This window comes from Protopterus annectens, chromosome 10.part0 (assembly GCF_019279795.1).
Source record: "Protopterus annectens isolate FY-2018-M chromosome 10.part0, PAN1.0, whole genome shotgun sequence".
Taxonomy (NCBI): Eukaryota; Metazoa; Chordata; order Ceratodontiformes; family Protopteridae; genus Protopterus; species Protopterus annectens.
The window spans coordinates 710,818,501-710,837,638 of NC_056744.1; the positions used below are offsets into that span (position 1 = coordinate 710,818,501).

At 37.7% G+C, this 19,138-nt stretch overlaps 1 protein-coding gene across 4 annotated transcripts in view; it reads left to right on the top strand.

Moving 5' to 3' along the window:
- Nucleotides 1–19,138, top strand: part of NFIA (nuclear factor I A) — a 1,748,145-nt gene that overhangs the window by 1,121,469 nt on the left and 607,538 nt on the right. For all 4 annotated transcript variants that reach the window (XM_044085539.1, XM_044085540.1, XM_044085537.1 and 1 more), the window contains exon 6: nucleotides 4,712–4,839. In XM_044085539.1, the coding sequence (XP_043941474.1) occupies nucleotides 4,712–4,839 (128 nt within the window). The remainder of the gene's footprint in view (nucleotides 1–4,711; nucleotides 4,840–19,138) is intronic.

Sequence of the window (19,138 nt, forward strand, 5' to 3'; positions counted from 1 at the left end):
CCAGCTTCAGGTATGAGATCTTTCTGGGTCTCTCCCAGACTACTGGACCTACATGCCTTTCTCCAAGCCTGACTGTGTGTTACTGCATGTGTACAAGGTACTACATCATCAAAGTCATTCCCTATCAGGATATCTACAGGAATTGCCTCAAACGCACTTACTTGCTTGGTTGCTTGCTTCCTTTTCCACCCTCCCAGTCAAAATGAATCATAGACAAAGCTATTTGGAACGGGGTCCCTCCCCACAATCTGACTGGAGTGGACTGCCCAAGCAAGTGCTGTTCTTCTCTAACCACAGCAGGCCTCACAATGGTTATATCAGAAGCTCTGTCCCTCTTAGCAGTTAGCTGTTCACCATCTACCAGGATAGAATATCAATTTTGGTGATAATTTGGCACCCCAGTTCTTTCTAAACAACTTATCACTGGCAGTTTGTCATCCACACTTACTGGCTCCATCACCTTCTGTTTCTCACTGTGCCTTGATGGACATTTGGCTGCTATGTTTCCCCTCTGGTTACACTTGAAACAGCTAATCCCTAACCGTGCACTTGGATTAGTAGTTTACCCTGTTGCTGATGTACACTGTTGGAGTGCTTTAGATTGCCCCCATGGGTTCCCTTATGTCCATGTGCAGCACTGGGTATATCTTTTTTTCTGCAGTGGTGCTCTGCTTGCCAAGTAGAGATCCCCTTTTCTCCCCAACTTCTTTGCAGAGTTACACTCAAGGTCTGCTAACCAGACTCTCATGTCATCAGGCAAAGTACTGAGGGCTTATTCCCTCACCAAAAGGTCTACCAGTCCCTCAGAAGTGGTGACCTGACACCCACTCACCCATCTGTGAAAGTAAATACTTAAGTCAGTAATATAATCACGTACACTTTCATTTGCCGTGCATCTATGTTCACGAAACTTTTTTCTGTATACCTCAGGTGTACATTTGAAACAGTCAAGCAAGCAACATTTCACTTTGTCATAATTAAAACGATCTACACCATTTAACTTTGCTACAGTCTGAACAACCTTACCATGGAGTAAAGCCAAACCCAGTGCTCATGGACAACATCATATTGTCTACATACCCTCTTGAACATTTGAATAGATCTTTCAAACTCATCCCCATCCCTGTACTGAGGAAAAAGTTTACTGACCTTTACGGCTTCTGGGCTCTGGTTATTCCCTTCCCCATTACCTCCATGACCCTCTCAAAGGGTTTGCATCTCCATTTCATGCCAGTGCTGTCTCTCGTTGTCCTCTGCTTCTAAATGCCTCAGTCTCTCTTCGGTCTCCAGCCATTTAGTCTCCAGTTCATATTGGTGCTGCTTCTCTTCAGCCTCCAAACCTCAGTTCAAGGTGTTTGGTTTCCAATTCATGTTGACGCTGTTTTTCCTCAGCCTCTAGACATTGGGTCTCCAAGCTCAGTCTGTCTAACTCCATACGGACTCTCATATCCTCCGAAGAAAAGGTGGACTGTCCTGTCTTGGCATGCTGCACATCACTAACACCAAACTGGATCTCCTCTGAACGGCTGGTCTGAGCTATGGGTGGCTGCGAAAAAACAAGAAAACGGGCGGTTGTGAGTCTGCAGTCAAATAAATTTATTTAAGCGCTTTTCGCCAGCTCTTAACAGCTGACTTCATCAGAACAAGAACCATTAATACAAACCTAGTATATATACGCATCATGATTAATTAATTAACACACATTAAAGGGGCAGTAAAAACATTTCTTCGCTCCAGTTTTAAAGTGAGTTTCCAACAGGTTACTCACAAGTAATTCAAAATTACCACCAACGTTAACTAAACAATTTAAAAACATATTGAATAGAATAAATTAATAAAAACCTTGTTAGGAAAAACCTAGTTAAAAAGAGACACACACAAAGCAGCTCTCTACGTGGGAAATGTCACACAGATCCTATTGAACCATAGTATTACATAAGGAATGCATGTAGATATGTAATGTACTGATTTCATTTTTATGTTTATATTTATATCATCGTTTATATGTCATTTAGTGTACTCATGTTTTTTCATCTCTTCAGACTATTTAATTTCAATATACTGCTAATTGAACAAGCGTCATTTAACCCTGGGGTACTATATGCATTTAGTCTAACCTGCCAAGTTAACGCGAGTTCTTCGAGTTTAAGAGGTCTTGAGCCACCTCTGGTATCAACTTCAACTTGATCAATAACGAGGAACTTGAAGGAATGGTCCTTATGACTAGAAATATGTTTTGCTAGTGCATTGTCAGGTTTAAATTTTCTTATAGCATATAGGTGTTCATACATCCTGTCGCGTAATCTTCTCTCAGTTTTGCCTACATAGTACGCTGCGCAGGATGTACACTTTGCTAAATATGTTACAAAAGTGGAATTTGTATCTACCCTTTAGTCTGTATATTATATTATTGATTTGAAAAGTATTGATTTCATCTACATATTTACAATAGTTACAATTAAGGCATTTAGACATGCCTGGGTTCCTCACTATTGCTGTATCCTGTTTTTCTAAAAGTGATTTTAGATTCTTTCCTTTCCTAAAGGTCACTTTAGGGCCATCACCTATTTTCTGGTAGATGTCAGGATACATCTTAAAATGTATGGTTGGCTGCAACCAAGGCTGAAATCATTGCTTCCTTGGTCAGGTTGACATGCACCAATCCTCTGGCTTCACACTTCTTAGCCAACTGGATCTTTGTCAGCTTGCTATAATCTTCTGCTGACATTCTTGCCTGCTATACCTAACTAGCTAAAAAAATAAATAAAACTGTGATGGATTGAAATTTTGAATGTTTACCTTGTGACTATCAAATAGTGTACACCTTGATGACTACCCACAGGCTACTGGAATCCAATTAAAAATCCCACTAAGCTGCCCCGAGATAAATGTGATGTCCAGTTAATATCCTACCGGACTGCTACCAGTGAATGTGACATCCCCCACTTAAAACCCGGGTCAGTAATTAAGGAGCCTCAATTATCACCACTGATTTCAGTGTGGGAGCATCATGGAAAACACCAGAGCATAGAGCTCACAAGAGTAAAATCCCACAATTTCCCTTAAGAGCTCAACAGGAACATGCTCTCTTTTCCTGGGATAGGACTGTATGCCTCTGTCCACCCCAAATGTAATCCCTTATCATACACTTCAGAACAATGTGTTCAAGTTTAACACCTCTGACTCACTCACACTCAAAATAAATTTAAATTTCATACACTGAAACACTTGGAAGCCTGACACAGATTTTCAGCTCTGTTACCTCCCCAATATAAATAGTAATGCTGCCACCAGAGTCAGACAGATCTACACCCCCTTCAAAGGGTGATCAATTATTAAAAATTAAATATCAAAATAAATGATATCTATGCCAGAAGCAGCCAGACATTCGATGTATCAAACAGGTATAAGCACTCTCTAATCGCTAAAGAACACATTGATAGTCCAGCCACAATGTAAAGTAATGGAAAAAAAAATTAATAATAAGTAAAATTATTACAAGAATGTAAATCAATAATTTTAAATAGATACCAGAATTCAGTCACCAGAAATATAAAATTAAACTGTAGGATAGAAGTCTATCCTCTTAGAAAAACTCTATGTAAATAACTAAACTTTCCTAATCTAACTGGAGAATACTGTCCCTAATCTAATCAAAAGCATAACAGCAAGGCAAAAGCAGGTTTACAGTTTTTAGTGAGTTCTTTTTCCTGGCTATCCACTGCAAATACTGTAACTGACTGCAGCTTTTAGCTAACTGCTGCTGTTCACTAACTGCTCAGCCCTGTAACTGACATCAACAGTCTCTTTTATATTCCAGGTTAGCAGTCTCAACTGTCTTATTTTAACACCAACAGCTGTTTAAAAACGTTCTTTTCCTCTCAATCAGCTGTTCAAATAATCATCTAGTAACCAGGAAACCAGAAACATTCTAATGACATCACCTACTCTTCAGCTGATTCTCTACAGTTTGTATTTTAGAATCTCCCTCACAAACATGTGCAGTTAGAAATGTATCAAAACACTGACAGATTATTTAAACTTTTTGTATAAGCAGGGAGATACTCAACATTTTAAAAATGTATTTACATTTTCACAATTAGACAAGCCGGCATGCAGTACAAGTTAATCTGAGAATATACACAAATCTCCTGCCAGACATGCTAACAAAGATGACAGTGTTTCATTTTCTTCACAGAAGCATTTGCATTTATTGAAATCCCAGGTAAACTCTGAGATGGTTCACTCTAGACAACTGATCTCTAATGCTTACCTCAGATTCATTTGTTTATTCATTCATTGATTATTAGGTTCATCCTAATCGGAATCATACCATGACCTTGATTAGGATAAAGTGCATACCTGAGAATTAAGAATGAATTGTTTTTTTCCTACAGTCTACTTTGGAGCCCCCACATAGTCACGGATATTTGGGGCCCCACACAGCTGTGGTTTCTTAGGTGCATAACCCCAGCTATGGCTATAGTTAACTTGAGTGCTGATAATGCAAAAATCTCTTTTTTAGGTGCATTCAGTGGAAAAGTATTGAAGATGATTTTAATCTGATTATTTTGCTTTGCTTTTATTTATGTCAATTCCTTATTCTTTCAGAGTGTAAAACTGGAAATTCTTAAGTGTAATGCATGTGAATGAGCATTATTCTGACTTGAGTATTTATTTAAATTAAAGTATTCTTTTTCCTCTCTTATAGTTCTACAAAACGCCTCAAATCTGTAGAGGAGGAAATTGACAGCCCTAGTGAAGAGCCATTTTATACCACCCAAGGGCGTTCTCCAGGAAATGGCAGTCAGTCAAGTGGTTGGCATGAAGTAGAACCAGGTAAGCACTTCCATAATCAGAGCCAGAAATAGAAAGGGCTGTTAAAAGCTGGCATCCAGACAATATGAATTTGGTTAAGTGATTTAGGATGCCCTTTTATCAAAAAGATAATATGAAATTGGCTGTATGGAAGGATGTCCTTTTGTCAGATCTAACTTCAGATGCCCCAAAACTGAGTCATCTTATGCAGTTGCTCTTTTACACAATATTATACTTCTCTACAGTGTTAATGAAGTGGAACTTAAGTATTGTTGGATTTTGTTTACTTGGGATTGTGTGTGTGTGTGTGTGTGTGTGTGTGTGTGTGTGTTTGTGTAAGTTGCTAAAATAGACTTGTGTGCTGATTGGTGTGCTTGCTTTAGTTTTGTGAACAACTGTAGTTCAAGTTTAATTTTTTTGCTACTGGCCTCTGAATAGGAACAGTTTACTCTTTACTGGGTAGAGTACATGGGGCTTGCTTTTCACCAGAAACATTTTTTCTTTAATTATGTGGTAAATCAATGTTTGTACTGTACAGATTTATTTGTTTCTAATTTAGTGTTGCTGATTTTGTTGGATTCCATTAACCAAGTTTTGCTCTTGAGGTATATATTTATTGGCATCTGTGTCTCAAACACATAATAAAGTGGTTATGATTGCCAGCGCACTCATGTTCCTCTATACTGTAATTCATGATGGAGTCAATGATCTTAAGAGCATTGCTCTTAATCATATGAAGGAATTAACAAAATAATTGGCTAAAGCTTGACTGTATAATGCACGCCTTCACAACTACTACTTAGAATGAAAGTGATAACTACATGGGAATATGTTGTATGTGATATTATCTTGTTTGCTTCAGATATATTATATTTTCTGTCTAAAGGGGTAATGTTTCCTGTAGGATGATTTAAAGTGGGTGGTGAGAGCTCTGACCAAGGGTAAAGTCAGGAAGCCGCAACATTTAAACCAGCTACATCTAATTACTTTGCAAAAGTTCGTTACACTAATGCAAGAGAAAGATGAGTTATGGCTTATAATTAGTCAAAGCAGTTTTAGAATAATTATGATTTTGGAAGCTTGGGATAATTCTCAATATTTATTTCCCAGACTTTACGAACTATGCATGTATGTTTCCTGGAACAAAGTATGAAGGGTGATAGAAATTTGCTGCTTATACATAATACTTTTTTATGGGGAGCTACGTTATTATTTATAGATTAGTGTCATGAAATCTTGGCAGAAGAAATTACTAACTTGTATAACATTTCTAGTTGTAGACTTAACTGTATTCCACAGAATTCCCAGTATGAATTCCACATGACTTTAAAACAATATTCAGGACGTTTAAATATGCTAACAAACTCTCCCACATTAATTTTGAACATTTAGAATTCTTAGACATTTTGTCTAATCCCTGATATAGCGCCCTACTATTCTTTTGGGATATTGTATTTATCCAAGTATAGGTTTGGTAATATCACATGCTAATTCACCTTCTACATATGAATACAAGACCCTCAACATCATGGAAAGTTTAAGACAACTGACTGAATTTACTCTTCGAGACAGAAACATATTAGATCTTGTACTAACAGTTTTTAATATTTTCTAACATGGTAGTGGTGGTTAAGGTATTATTCTGTAGTATTTTTGATATCCTGTCAGTTAAAATTTATATTAGATATTGGGAGTTGGTATAATGGTTAAGGTGTTTACCTCATAGACACAAGATGCAAAGTTCGATTCTCATCATTGAAGGGAAATTGGCCAGGCTTAAAATAACCTGTAAGGCAGCTGTCCTAATACTTATTTATGAACATTTGAGTGTACATTAATGGATTGAAGTATTGTTAAAGAGAATGGAAAGTACAAATTAATGAAATTAGACAAGTGCATGAAGTCTAAACGTAACCACATTTTATTTTATTTTACAGTACACTGAATTAAACTGACCATTTGCAGGCATATTGCTTCCTTGGTGAAATAATAGGCTTGAGGCTTTAATAATTAAAAACAAACATAAATTTGAGGTCTGTAGGGAATATGCAGAGACTCAGTAAGATATGCAGAGAAATTAAAGCAATAATTCAGAATTATAAATAAAGATACAAGCTTTCTTTGGCTAATAAAGATGAAAAATGTCATTTCTTCAAACATGTAACTTGCTAACTGAAGTACACAGGATCATATGGGTGTAGGATCTGCTGGGCATAGATAGTAATTTTAACAAAGACTTTGCTGTTAACTCTACTAAGTGTATAAAGTTTAACAAATTACTTTACTCTGTTTAGGGAACAGTGGGTACCCTGTTATAACACAAGATGTGATAAAGTGGGAACCAAATAAAATCAAACTTTCCTCTAGTATGGGCCTTGATAGCATGACAGGATATGTGATGTGTTAGATTTGGCATACATTGTTAGAAATGAGTGTACTGTTTCTTATATTGAAGATGGTGTTGTCCAAAGTGATTGGAAAGGATTACATGCAGTTCCTATTCACAATGGAGGAAATATTGAACTGGTACAAAATTATCAACTTATAAGTCTTATCTCAATTATTGCAATGGTCTTTCAGTACTGTATTGTTGATTTGATAAAAGAAGGTAAAAGTTACAACAGATTGCATTCTAACAGAAGTTTATGGAAGGCACATCAATCGTAACATGACTGTAACAGCACATCTGTTGACAGTGGTTTATCAGTTATTATACGCTTAGATTTAGCTAAGACTTTTAAAACTAGCAATGTACAGTCAATATCAGCAGTTTACCAGGAAGAAAAGTAAAGTCATTCATCATCATATAGACTCCAGGTAAATGGTAGGAGAGGGCTATTGGTGCTAGGAAAATGCTTAGAGTTGACCTTGTTGAGTATGGTGCGCCCCAGGGACTGATCTTGGTACCAGTCTTGTTTAACTTTGTGTTTTATCCCTTCAAGACTTCCCCTAAAAGCTGGAATTCAAAGTATGTGGATGACTGTAAACTGGGAGCACTCTTTTTTTAATCTTAGTATGTAGAGGAGGTAAACAGTCATGTACATAAATGGGAGGGTATTTTGTTTTGACTGAGCAAGTGTAGATAGTGGGGCTGCATTAAAAACTGAACATATAGCTATGAAGATATACATGAAGAACCTTAATAACCAGTAATAAGCTGGCATTTAAGTAAAGTGCTTACGATATTAACGGTAAATCTTTATAACTGAAAGGTGTATTATTCAGAACAATGTGCACCAGGGATTCTATAATCTTACACAGTTTGTTTAAATCATAATATAAGCTATACTTGCATGTCTGTGTTTATACAGTGAGTAAATTAAATCTGCTTGAAGCAGTGCGGAGTAAATTCACTAAGTGGATAGCATCACTAACAAGGCTGTAGCATTCTGACAGTATGCAAAAACATGTCTTTTAGGTATAAAGGATAGAATTGCTTGGAGGTAAGTTAAGGTCTGGTATGAAGAGGTCTGTCTTTGTCAATTAACAGGAATGAAACCTCACACTTTCAGTCAAGTTAGCATCTAAAGCTTTCCCAGGCTACTAGCCCCTCCTCTTTACTAGCTAGCTAGCTTCCTTTCCTGATGTTTTTTCCCCTCTTGAGAAGCTCACATCAGAGAAGATGGTCCCGGAGTGCCTAGTTTTTTAAATATTGGATTTCTCTGACAATTTTTTCTAGTTTGATTTTATCTTGACTTTTTCGTCAAATTGATGAAAGAGGTTAGATTCTTACAATTTCTGCCTTTTGTTTAGGCAGCTTTTTTTATTCCTGCCTCTATTTTCTGTTCTTCATTTGCCTAGTCAGTGATTTTTCTCTGTAATCTAAGAAAGAATACTTGTTTCTAGTTTTTCTCTGCTGGATATAAGAAGGATGTTTTGATTCTGAAATTTTTAAATGTTAGTCAGTTTCTGCTTTTCTACAGCGTGTTTCACTTTACTGTTCTACTTTTGTTCATTTTATAGTTCTTTTGTGATGGGTAGTTGATCATTTAAGATTTACTAAATGTGGCCTTAAAATTCTGCCTCAAGATAGGCACTCATTATGTTTTATTTATCTGAGGGAAGAACATTTTAAAGAAAAGTGTGAGGTCTGTAAATTGTTCAACACTCAGACTACTAGTGACTGAAAATGTTGTTGGGTCTTTAGGCTTTTCCCCGGTTAGGAGTCGCCACAGCGGAACTCCGGTCCGCTAATGATTGGCAGTAGATTTTTACATGTCGAGTTGCCTGAAAATAAAAGTTAATATTCAAATCTTAAAAAGATAGGCACACATCCACCCCCTAAGGGGCATAGCCTTGGGGTTGACTGTTGCACCACAGGGACTGAGCCTGAGTATCAAGTGCAAGCATAGAGAGACGGAAAGAGACTGAGAGAGGATTAATAATTTTATTTTATTTTATTTATTTTACATTTGTTGACCGGGCTAGTCTAGCTGGATATATGTCCATTTTCAGTAGAGGCCCGGGGAGATAAGCTCTGCTTATAAAATTTTAATGATACTAAGTAAAAACTATTAACTACATGCAAATATAATAACATAATAATAGGCTAAAAAACATTTTTGAAAATAAATAAATAAATAAATAAATAAATAAATAAATAAACAAACAAGTGGTACAAAAGTGATGGAGTGAACAAAGTATTGTAGAACATGACAACAAGAAGTATACAATAAACATGTACAGAGAGAGGGATAAAGGAAAATAGATGAAAGGAAAGTGAACTTAGTCAGGGGTGAAGTAAGTCAGATGACAAGAAGTAAAGTTAGTCAGGATTAGTACAGGGACACAGCCATTGTGTTTTGAGGTAAAGCTTGAGTTTCTTTTTAAAGAGAGACTTTGAGGGAATAGATGAGAGTTCAGAGGGAAGCAGGTTCCAATATTTTCCAACAGTGTTTGAAAAAAGAGAGTCTCCGGCCTTGTTGTTTGACTTGATAGTGTTTATAAGAAGTTTGTGTGCAGATCTCAGGGACTTTAGGTTGTGGTATGGGTGAATCAGGCTTGATAGTATAGGGGTTTTGTCAGGTTGATAGAATTTGATGGGCTATGCTAAGCTGGTTAATTTTTAGTTGCTGTTGATATTCCAGCCAGCCTAGTTGTTTTAAATTAGTACAGTGGTGGGTTCTGTAAGGGTTTCCTGTGGCAAATCTGGCTATGTTGTGGTAGGAGTTTTCTAGTTTTGACAGATTTTTTTTTAATAATTTGGTAAAAATGGGGGAGGCATAGAGAAGGGGTGAGATAAGGTGGGAGTGGGCTATAGTTGTTCTAGATTCTGGAGTGAGGAAAGGTTTGATTCTGTAAAGAGAGCCTATTTTTGTTAATGGTTTTAGTGTGTTGTTAATATGGGCATCGAAGTTAAGGTTGTTGTCAATGGTAATGCCTAGTAGTTTGGTAGTAGACTCTTGTGATATAGGTGTGCCATTTGTTGATGTTATAGTAAAATCAATGAGGGGAGATTTGCTCGAAGGTGTAAAGAGGAGCAGTTTAGTTTTTTTAGGGTTGAGTAGTAGACAATGCTGGGAAAACCAGTCTTCTACAGAGTTAAATATGTGTTGTGTGAGGGAGTGAAGGTGTGATACAGATGTGGCTGAACAGATAAGCGTTGAATCGTCTGCGTACTGTATACATGTGGCTTGGGGAGCCACATGGTGTAGGTCATTGATAAATAAAGAAAATAGGAGAGGACCTAGAATAGACCCTTGTGGGACTCCAATGTTGACAAGTAGCTGGGAGGATAGAGTGGAGTTCCAGAGTACTGCTAGATGTCTGTTTTTTAAGTAGGACTTAAACCAGTTAATAGATTGGGTATCAATTGATGTGGATTGCAGAATGTGAATGAGTATTTGGTGGTTGACCATGTCAAAGGCTTTGGATAGATCTAAGAAAAGTGCTGAGGAGAGGGTGTTATTGTTGCGATTTTTGTTGATTGTGTCTGTAAAGGAGAGGAGGGCAGTGGTGGTACTGTGGGATGGTCTGAAACCGTGTTGGGTGTTGGAGAGTAGGTTATTATGGAGAAGGTGCTGAAGCAGTTGTTTGTGTATACACCTTTCCATGATCTTCATAGATCTTCATGATAATCATGGAAATAACACTAATAGAGGCGTTTCTGCTGCTGCTGTACACAAGAATCACATAATATAGGATCTTTTATCTTTTCTACCACTCTGCTTCCAGAGTTTTAATGGTACCAGTGATAGTAGTTGATTATTTTCCTGGTTAAAATTATCACACAAAGTAGAGTGTTTTCTTCCATTTCAGACTTTGAGGTTAGAAGGATCTTTCTCTCCAGACTATCATCGACTGATTGCATCAACTGGTAGTATCAATACATTAAAAGCCACTGTGTTACCAAATGTTTTAGATTATGAGAAAACAGTGTAAGCTTTTCTGAAGGTTCAGCAGGAAATGTTTCTTGTGTATTACCTATCTAGTACCATGGTGGACAGATTCCCTTGTTTGCTTCCCCTTTCTGTTTATCCTTTCTAGTTTTCCTCTGTTCTGTTGTGGCTGGTCACTAACTTTCAGCTGTTCATGCTAATGCTGGCATATGGTTTGAAGATGGTGGTGGTCTTCCCTTTTTAGGGCTCCAGCCATTGGAGTTCGTACCTTTGTGTCATTTATGCTGTTGGTGTCAGTGGCTCCAATTCTGATGCTTTTGGCAAAAGGCATTTATCACTGCACCCTGAATTGTCTTGTTTGTGCAACAATCACGAGTTTGTAAAAGGCAGTTGGTATGTCCACAACGTTCACAAAGTGAAGAAATGCCTTCTTCACCCCTCCATGTTATCCTCTGTATAGCATTTAGCTGTGCCTCCTCGCTCATGTACAGTTTCTCATTATACCTGTTTTGCTTTTCTCAACTTAATTGATTAACTTAACATATTTGGAAGTGTTTATACCTGTTCTTATCTCAGATGTTTCATATTGTGGTTCATTAACATTTTCCTCATGTGATTTCTGGCATATACCTTGTACTGCTTTGGTAGCCTGCTTTTAAATAACACTAATCCTGTTTAAGTCCCTGCAAAGATGATGCATTAGTAATAGTAGGCAGTCCATTAGTGTCTTGCCACGTGTAAGAGGGGAAGAATTACCTCCCCCTTTCTGCTAGTAGTGATTCACCTCCTACACTCTGTGGTCCACTCCTCCTTTTTTCTTACTGTTTTCTCACAGTAATTTTGCACAGACAGATAACCTAAAATAATTACTATCAGCCTTTTTCTGTGTTCTTGATATTATTTCAGTTATCAGTGTGCCCTCTTTCCTTTGACATCATATTCTGGGGTGCATTGCTTTGCATTAGATTCAATAGTTCATTGTCTGCATATTCTCACTTTTGTGCAGTGGGATCTCTTCTGTCTTCCTCTAGTTTGGGTGAACAACCATATCCCCACATGAAATATTGCATAGTCTTGCAAGCTGATTTATGTTTCTTTTACTTCCACTAGAACTTGCAGGTTATTATCCTTTCATCTCATTGTCTAATTCATCTTCTGTGTTAAAGGTTCTTTCATATGTCCTTGCTCTTTGAGAATACCTGGATTACCTCCTTATCCCGAACATTCCTACTTGATAAGATTACTTCAGTATCTCTTTCACGAAGATGCAACAGACATTTCCACCTAATGTCTACATCTTTTATTTGTCATTGTGTTCCAGTTTCCATCCCATTTATTAATTCTGTGTCCTACTTAACATACATAAAAATGTTTATCCTTAGATACTATGGATTTATTTTTCTGATTTGTAGTTAGTGTATAGCATTTGAAAAGACAGGCCTGTTGAAGTCTACTGTTATGTGCAATAGTACCTAAGTGAAATCTACTAGGAGTAATATTTCATTTTTGGCGTTTTACCTGTGAAGTAGCTGTTTAAAATTCATATGTATCTGCTATATTGAACACACATGGTATCTGATAACTAGAATACAAACAGTATTTCACATTTATGGCTTACTCCATTCTGTACCATCCAGATAAATGCCTTCTCTTGCAATCATTTTTAAAATGGCATGTCCAGACTCTTACCCTGTAACTCAGTCTTTGATGACTTCCATTTACCCTGATCATTTGAAAACTGTATGGGAACTTCTTTTTCACTGTCCTTGTTTCCAAGTCATGGAACAGTTTTACTTTGCATATTTAGCAGCTTCTATACACCTCTATACTTAAAAAGGTATGGGTTCATCATCTTCTTTCAGAGTGGAAATGCACAATCAGCTTATATGTCACCTAGCTGTAAAACTTCCCCATGCCTGTGGTTTGGCACTTACGTTCTGCCAACCTGCTTCCTTTGGATCTGTATGAGTTCATCGAAACATCTGAGGTTCGAACACCATATGTTTGAACTTCAAACCACGAATTGCAAAAACATCGAAGTCTTAAAACAGTGATTTTTTTTTCCCCTGGGAAAAAAGTCGCTGTTCCAAGAAACACACACGCAACACAAACACACCAAAACAACCTCAATCCACACACATACACTCAAAATCCTACATCTAACCCTACACTAAACTGTACATACACTACTACCTATCCACTTACCTTAACCCAAACCCTAACCCTAAAGTCCGTCACTATCGCACACTCACCTGACCCGCTCCCTAACCCTAACTCACCTATCCCGCCCTAACCCTAAAATCTTTCACTATCGGACACCCACCTCACTGCACCCTAACTTATCTAACCTGCGCCCTAACCCTAACATCCACACAATCGCACACTTACCTGAACCCGACCCGTAACTTCCCACCACAGATACTCGCGAAGCCACCGAAACAGCCTACCAAATTCTTTCCTTGGGAAAGAATTCGGTGGGCCACGGCTTCGCGATTACCAGTGTTCGAACTTTATAGTTCGAACATCTAGTATTCGATATTCAGCCATTTCGACGGACTGATATAAACCCGCTTCCTTCTGTACCTAATGCTACAAATGTCTCTTATTTGCCAAGCACCTCTGTGTGACCCCCTTTCTCACAGAACTTTATTTACAATGCTTAGTTCCCTTTATTTGAAAATGACTGTTTATCATTGCTGACTTTTTCCCTGGCAATATATCACTTAGTATCTGTACCAGACTGTAGTTTTAAAGACACACTTTGTATCCAGTCTTTTTTCAGGTCTAACAGTTTACGCCTTCACTCTCCTTTCTTCATGCATTTACCTGCTGAGTAGTAGTTATCTTGTTAACCATGCTGTTTACCTGTTCTTATGCACAGTGTATATACTGCTCCTTTGTGTGTCTGCTACAGGATTTATGTGCATACATGATATTTTGTGAATTTATTACAAATACTCTGTGCATATATTGACATTGCTGATGTCTTTACTGCCTGTATTGACTCACAGTATGTGTTTAGAAAACATTGTTAGTGTTATACCATTAAATAAAGTTTGTTATAGCTGCAGACTTTTCTTTATAGTACTTTGCATGGTATAACACTAAATTGCTGCATTTATTATCTACTCTGATTACTTTGGCTTTAATGCAGCAACTCTTAAAGTTTTAATTATAAAACATTTCTGGGTGGAAAAAGTTTCAGAGTGACTTGTATTTCTCTAAGGTTCAGAAATTCTATTCTGATTTTGAGTAATGTTGACATGAGAAAACTTTATAATTTGAAATACCTTTTTTGGGGAATTTAGTAAATAAAATAGTATTATTTAGAAAAGTGAAGAACTACAACTTTCATATTAATATATTTTGGAGAGCATTTCATTTTGGAAAGAGACATGCACGTTTGTAACTGACCTAAATTTTAGAAAAGTCGGATCCCCAGTTAAATGCATAAAGGTGTTTTGCATCAGGTTAGCCCAGCATTCCTTCTGTGTGACACTTTACAATCCATGCATCCTTTCTACTATTTCAGAGCTTTTGTGTCTGATTTCCATAGACTGGAATTAAATACAGATAAGCAACATTACTAAAAGATATAAGAAATAAAAGATGATCAGCCTCATACGCAAAGCCCTGGAAAGACTTATTGAGGAACTAATCAGTCAGGACATAGGAGACTCCAAACACTGGACCCATCTTGGTTTGAATTCATCAAGGGCATGCTTACTCAAACTGGTGGATTTTTTGAAAATGTCAGCAAAGAATGTATGAAGGAAAAGTGGTACATATTGCATACCGCAAACTGGCCCAGCTTCTGACACAATTCCCCAATCTGTCATAGTAGAAAAAACAAATAAACTAGGAATAAACCCCTCAGTCACCCACTGTATTGCCAACTGATACACAGATAAGATGCAGATAATCAAAATAGGGGAAGTTACTTACAGAAAGAAACCGGTCTCCATTAGAGTTCCCCATGCTTCCGTACTGGGACCTCTCCTGTTTGGCATCTATTTTACTGAAGTAAAAAAGTAACAAAACAAAATTAAAGGGATCTAGCTGGCTAAGTTTGCAGATGACTGTAAGCTAGGAACAGTCATTGAATCACAAAATGACTTAGCCATCCTGCAGGAAGGTTTGTCCCAAATATATAACTGGTGTCAAAATCATGGACTGAAACTAAATGTAAAAAATGTATTATTGTATCCTTTGGGAAGTCATCTACCCCAGGGAACTATAACATTGACAGTGCACCCCCAAGAGTTGAACAGGTTGTTCAGGATTTGGGAACTTATGTGGACAGTGACCTAACTTTTGACCATGTGTCAGTTGTAAGAAAGTCCTTCTATATCACACATCTTGCAAACAAAGGGATTGTGTCTTAGATGTACGGATCTCATTGTCCTCCTTTACTCAGTCCTCATTAGGCCATTCATTGAATATAGTGCCCCCTTTGTCATGTATCTGTCCAAACATATGCATCAACTGGAATGGCCACAGAAATATCTTTAATAAAAGGATACAAGTCCTAAACAACATGTACGACATGGACCGATTCAAAGCCCAGTCACTATACTCAGTATCCTACAGATTGCTAAGAGATGATCAGTGTCTTCCATGCAAGGCATCCTCTGACCCATTTGTGATGCCCCAACACTGGCCCAGTAATCAAGGAGCCTCAGTCTTCACCACTGGCAACAGTGGGGGATGCATACACTGGAAGGATGACAAGTATACACAGAGTAAAGTACAATTTCCCTTAAGAGCATACAGAGATCACAGTCAGTCCTAGAGCTGGTTTCTCCCTCTTTCTTCAGATCCCCAATAAGACTCCCCACTGGCACAACTATAGGGTTGAGATCTCAGCTGAGTGGCCAAATCAAGATCTCCAGCACCCTCTCTGTCCAACCAGTGCTTCGTGTCCCTGCCCAAGTAGCTGACACACAAACTCTAAGATTTGATTTATATAAAAACACGCGCACACACACACACACACACACACACACACACACACACACACACACTCCTGGGAAAGGATGGCACAGGTTTACTAGCTATGCCCCCTTCTGCCCAGACTATAAGGTAGTTTCCACTGCCACCAGCCACTGCTTATCAGCTACTTTAGGCCCCCTAACAAAGGGTGTCCAATACTACTGTGTAATGTTACTATTAATCCAAATGGTAGTTTGACCAAGAGCAAGGTTGTTTAGGAGTGGCCTGTACAGTGTCACCAAGTAGATATGCAAGTACTCTAAGAGCTTAAATATCTCCAAGCAGACCAGCCACAATTGAAAGGTTTACATATATTTAATAATAAATAATAAAAGAACAAGAAAATAATAAATAATCAGTTGCATCAGAGTTCAAAATCACAGGAAATTTGTAAAACAACATTGCAGGACAGTCTCAAATAAATAAAGAAAACATTTAAGCTACACTTTGTGATATTTGTATCTGAATCTAAAAGAGTTACTATGCCCTAAAAACTTACTTTTACAGCAAGGCAAGTGCAGAAGGTGATGATGAGTGGATGTTCTTGTTAGGTCAAAGACAAAATGCACAGTCACTCTCTCTGAGAGAGTTCTTAAATTAATATCAAATATTACTGCTGTGTTAGCTTGGATGACATCACTTTTTGTCACCTGACTTCAGTTCCCAGGCTAAACCCCATTTGTCAGAAACTAACAGAATGTTAGCATTCTCTGTGAAAAATACATATCTCTCAGATGTTTGCAGATCCAGGAAGTCATAAAACAATAAAACCCTTCTACATCTTAAACTTGGTAATTACTTCTCTTTCAAGACAGTACAAAAAACTTCTAGCTCTAGACATTGTGTCTGCTACTACACTGAAACTGAAAGATAACATCTCTTTTATTACGTGGTTATGAAACAATTTAATTTCAACTATTTTCTCTGAATTTTTTTAAGATAACCTCCTGCATTCCAGTTTCCATTAAACACCTAAATAGTCACAATAGTGCAGGTGCATCCCTGTTCTATTCCAACAGGGCATGCCATGGTTACATTTTAGCTCAGTACCTTACACACACTTCTGTATAAATCTATCAATATTCACAAGTGACATATAATTATTTACAAAACTCCAGATAGCTGGGCTGCCAGTATTTCCCTGTGTCACACCCTTACTGATGAATTTACTGCACATCAGCAACTCAAATGGCATCAGAAGTACTCTGTCTAAGAATCTAAATCTCTTCTGTACCATCAAAAGAAAGGTTTGGAGGGACAGGTATATTTCACAGAGGGTACCACTGCACTGTAACAAGCTCCACATCCACATAAAACAAAGTTCATCCCTGTCCATATAGGTGGGAAACAGAAAATTTACTTCCGGACTGTCCCTGTACTACTAATGGACAGAGGCAGCTCCTAAAAGCTTTAACCTATGCATGTGTACCCAGAAATTATCTATGGTATAATCCCAGTTATCATTAGGGGTTATATATAATTATCAACTATGGTTAATAGATTCATAAGTTCATAGGTGTTTACTATGCTAATGAAAACAAGGGCTTTTTAAGCCTAGTCATACACTCAAATCTGATAAGTTCTGAAACCCTTGATGTGTGTAAGCATGGGCCTGGGGAGGGTAAAGCCAATCTATAACAGATGGGATAGCATATTTTGAGCATAAAAAGGAAAACTGGCTAGGCTTAAAATGGCCAGAAAGGTCAGCTAGCCTAGTACTTGCCTATGAACCTATACAATGGTAAAGCTCTAGTTTTAATTTGTATAGATTTTGTTCTTTACTCAGGTGCCAATGCCATTTTGCTTACATTTATCATTTATTTCTTTAGATACTGACTTGGTTAGATTTAATTGCTTTCTTAGCACCATTTGCAGAATGCACACTATTTTTTCCAATTCATCAGCATTACTAATTAACATGGTTTCTAGCAGTAATATTTCTGTTCTTTAAGAAAATGAAATTTTAGACACTAGATCAGTAAGATAATGAGAAGACAAAACAGTTTATATTTTATGTAATATTTCACTGGGCTGGTGACAGTACAACACATGCTATTGAGTGCTTTTTTATTAATAATGGATTTTCCTCTCTAATGTTTGCAGTGGGAGGTAAAGAGAAGTGCCTTTTGAACTGTAGTTTATAAAAGAATATATGAGGGTGGTAAGGGTGATTGACATACAGAGAAACTCAAAGCGTTCACCCACACACACACCCCTGCAATATCTCCTACTTAACCCCTAGTGTGACTTCCCAGGCAGGCACACATTCACTCACACACACACACACACACACACACACACACACACACACACACACACACACACCCCTGCACTATCTCCTACTTAAGCCCCTAGTGTGACTTCCCAGGCAGGCACACATTCACTCACGCACACACACAGACACACACACACAGACACACACACACACATACACACATACACACACACACACACACACACACACACACACACACACACACACACACACACACACACACACACACACACACACACACACCTTATACCACTACATACACACACACCTTATACCACTACATACACACTCACATACATCACACATCTCCCAACACTGCCTGTCCACTAAACTTCTCAGCACTTGCCTCCCTGATCGGATAAATATGAGTTGAGACAGTCATGCAGCACCATGGTAGGCTATCTATGAATCAGAAATGTTTACTTTGAGGTGTACACCAGACTTGTGCCTCAGAGCAACCTTTATGAATGTGGCCCTTGATTTTTTTTTTTTAAATCATAAGCAGCAAATCCATGTCCAAAGTCTTGGGGATCTTGGTTAGTTTATATTTGCTTAAGGCCCTATTAAGCTCTTATTAGTTGACCTCTGCATTAATAAAATTTCAGATAAACTAGTCCTCAGAACTGACCAGGCAAGATGAAAGCAGAAGTAGATATGGTAATAGTAGACAGCTTTCAGATCAAATCAAATTGAGTTGTATTTACATGATATCCCT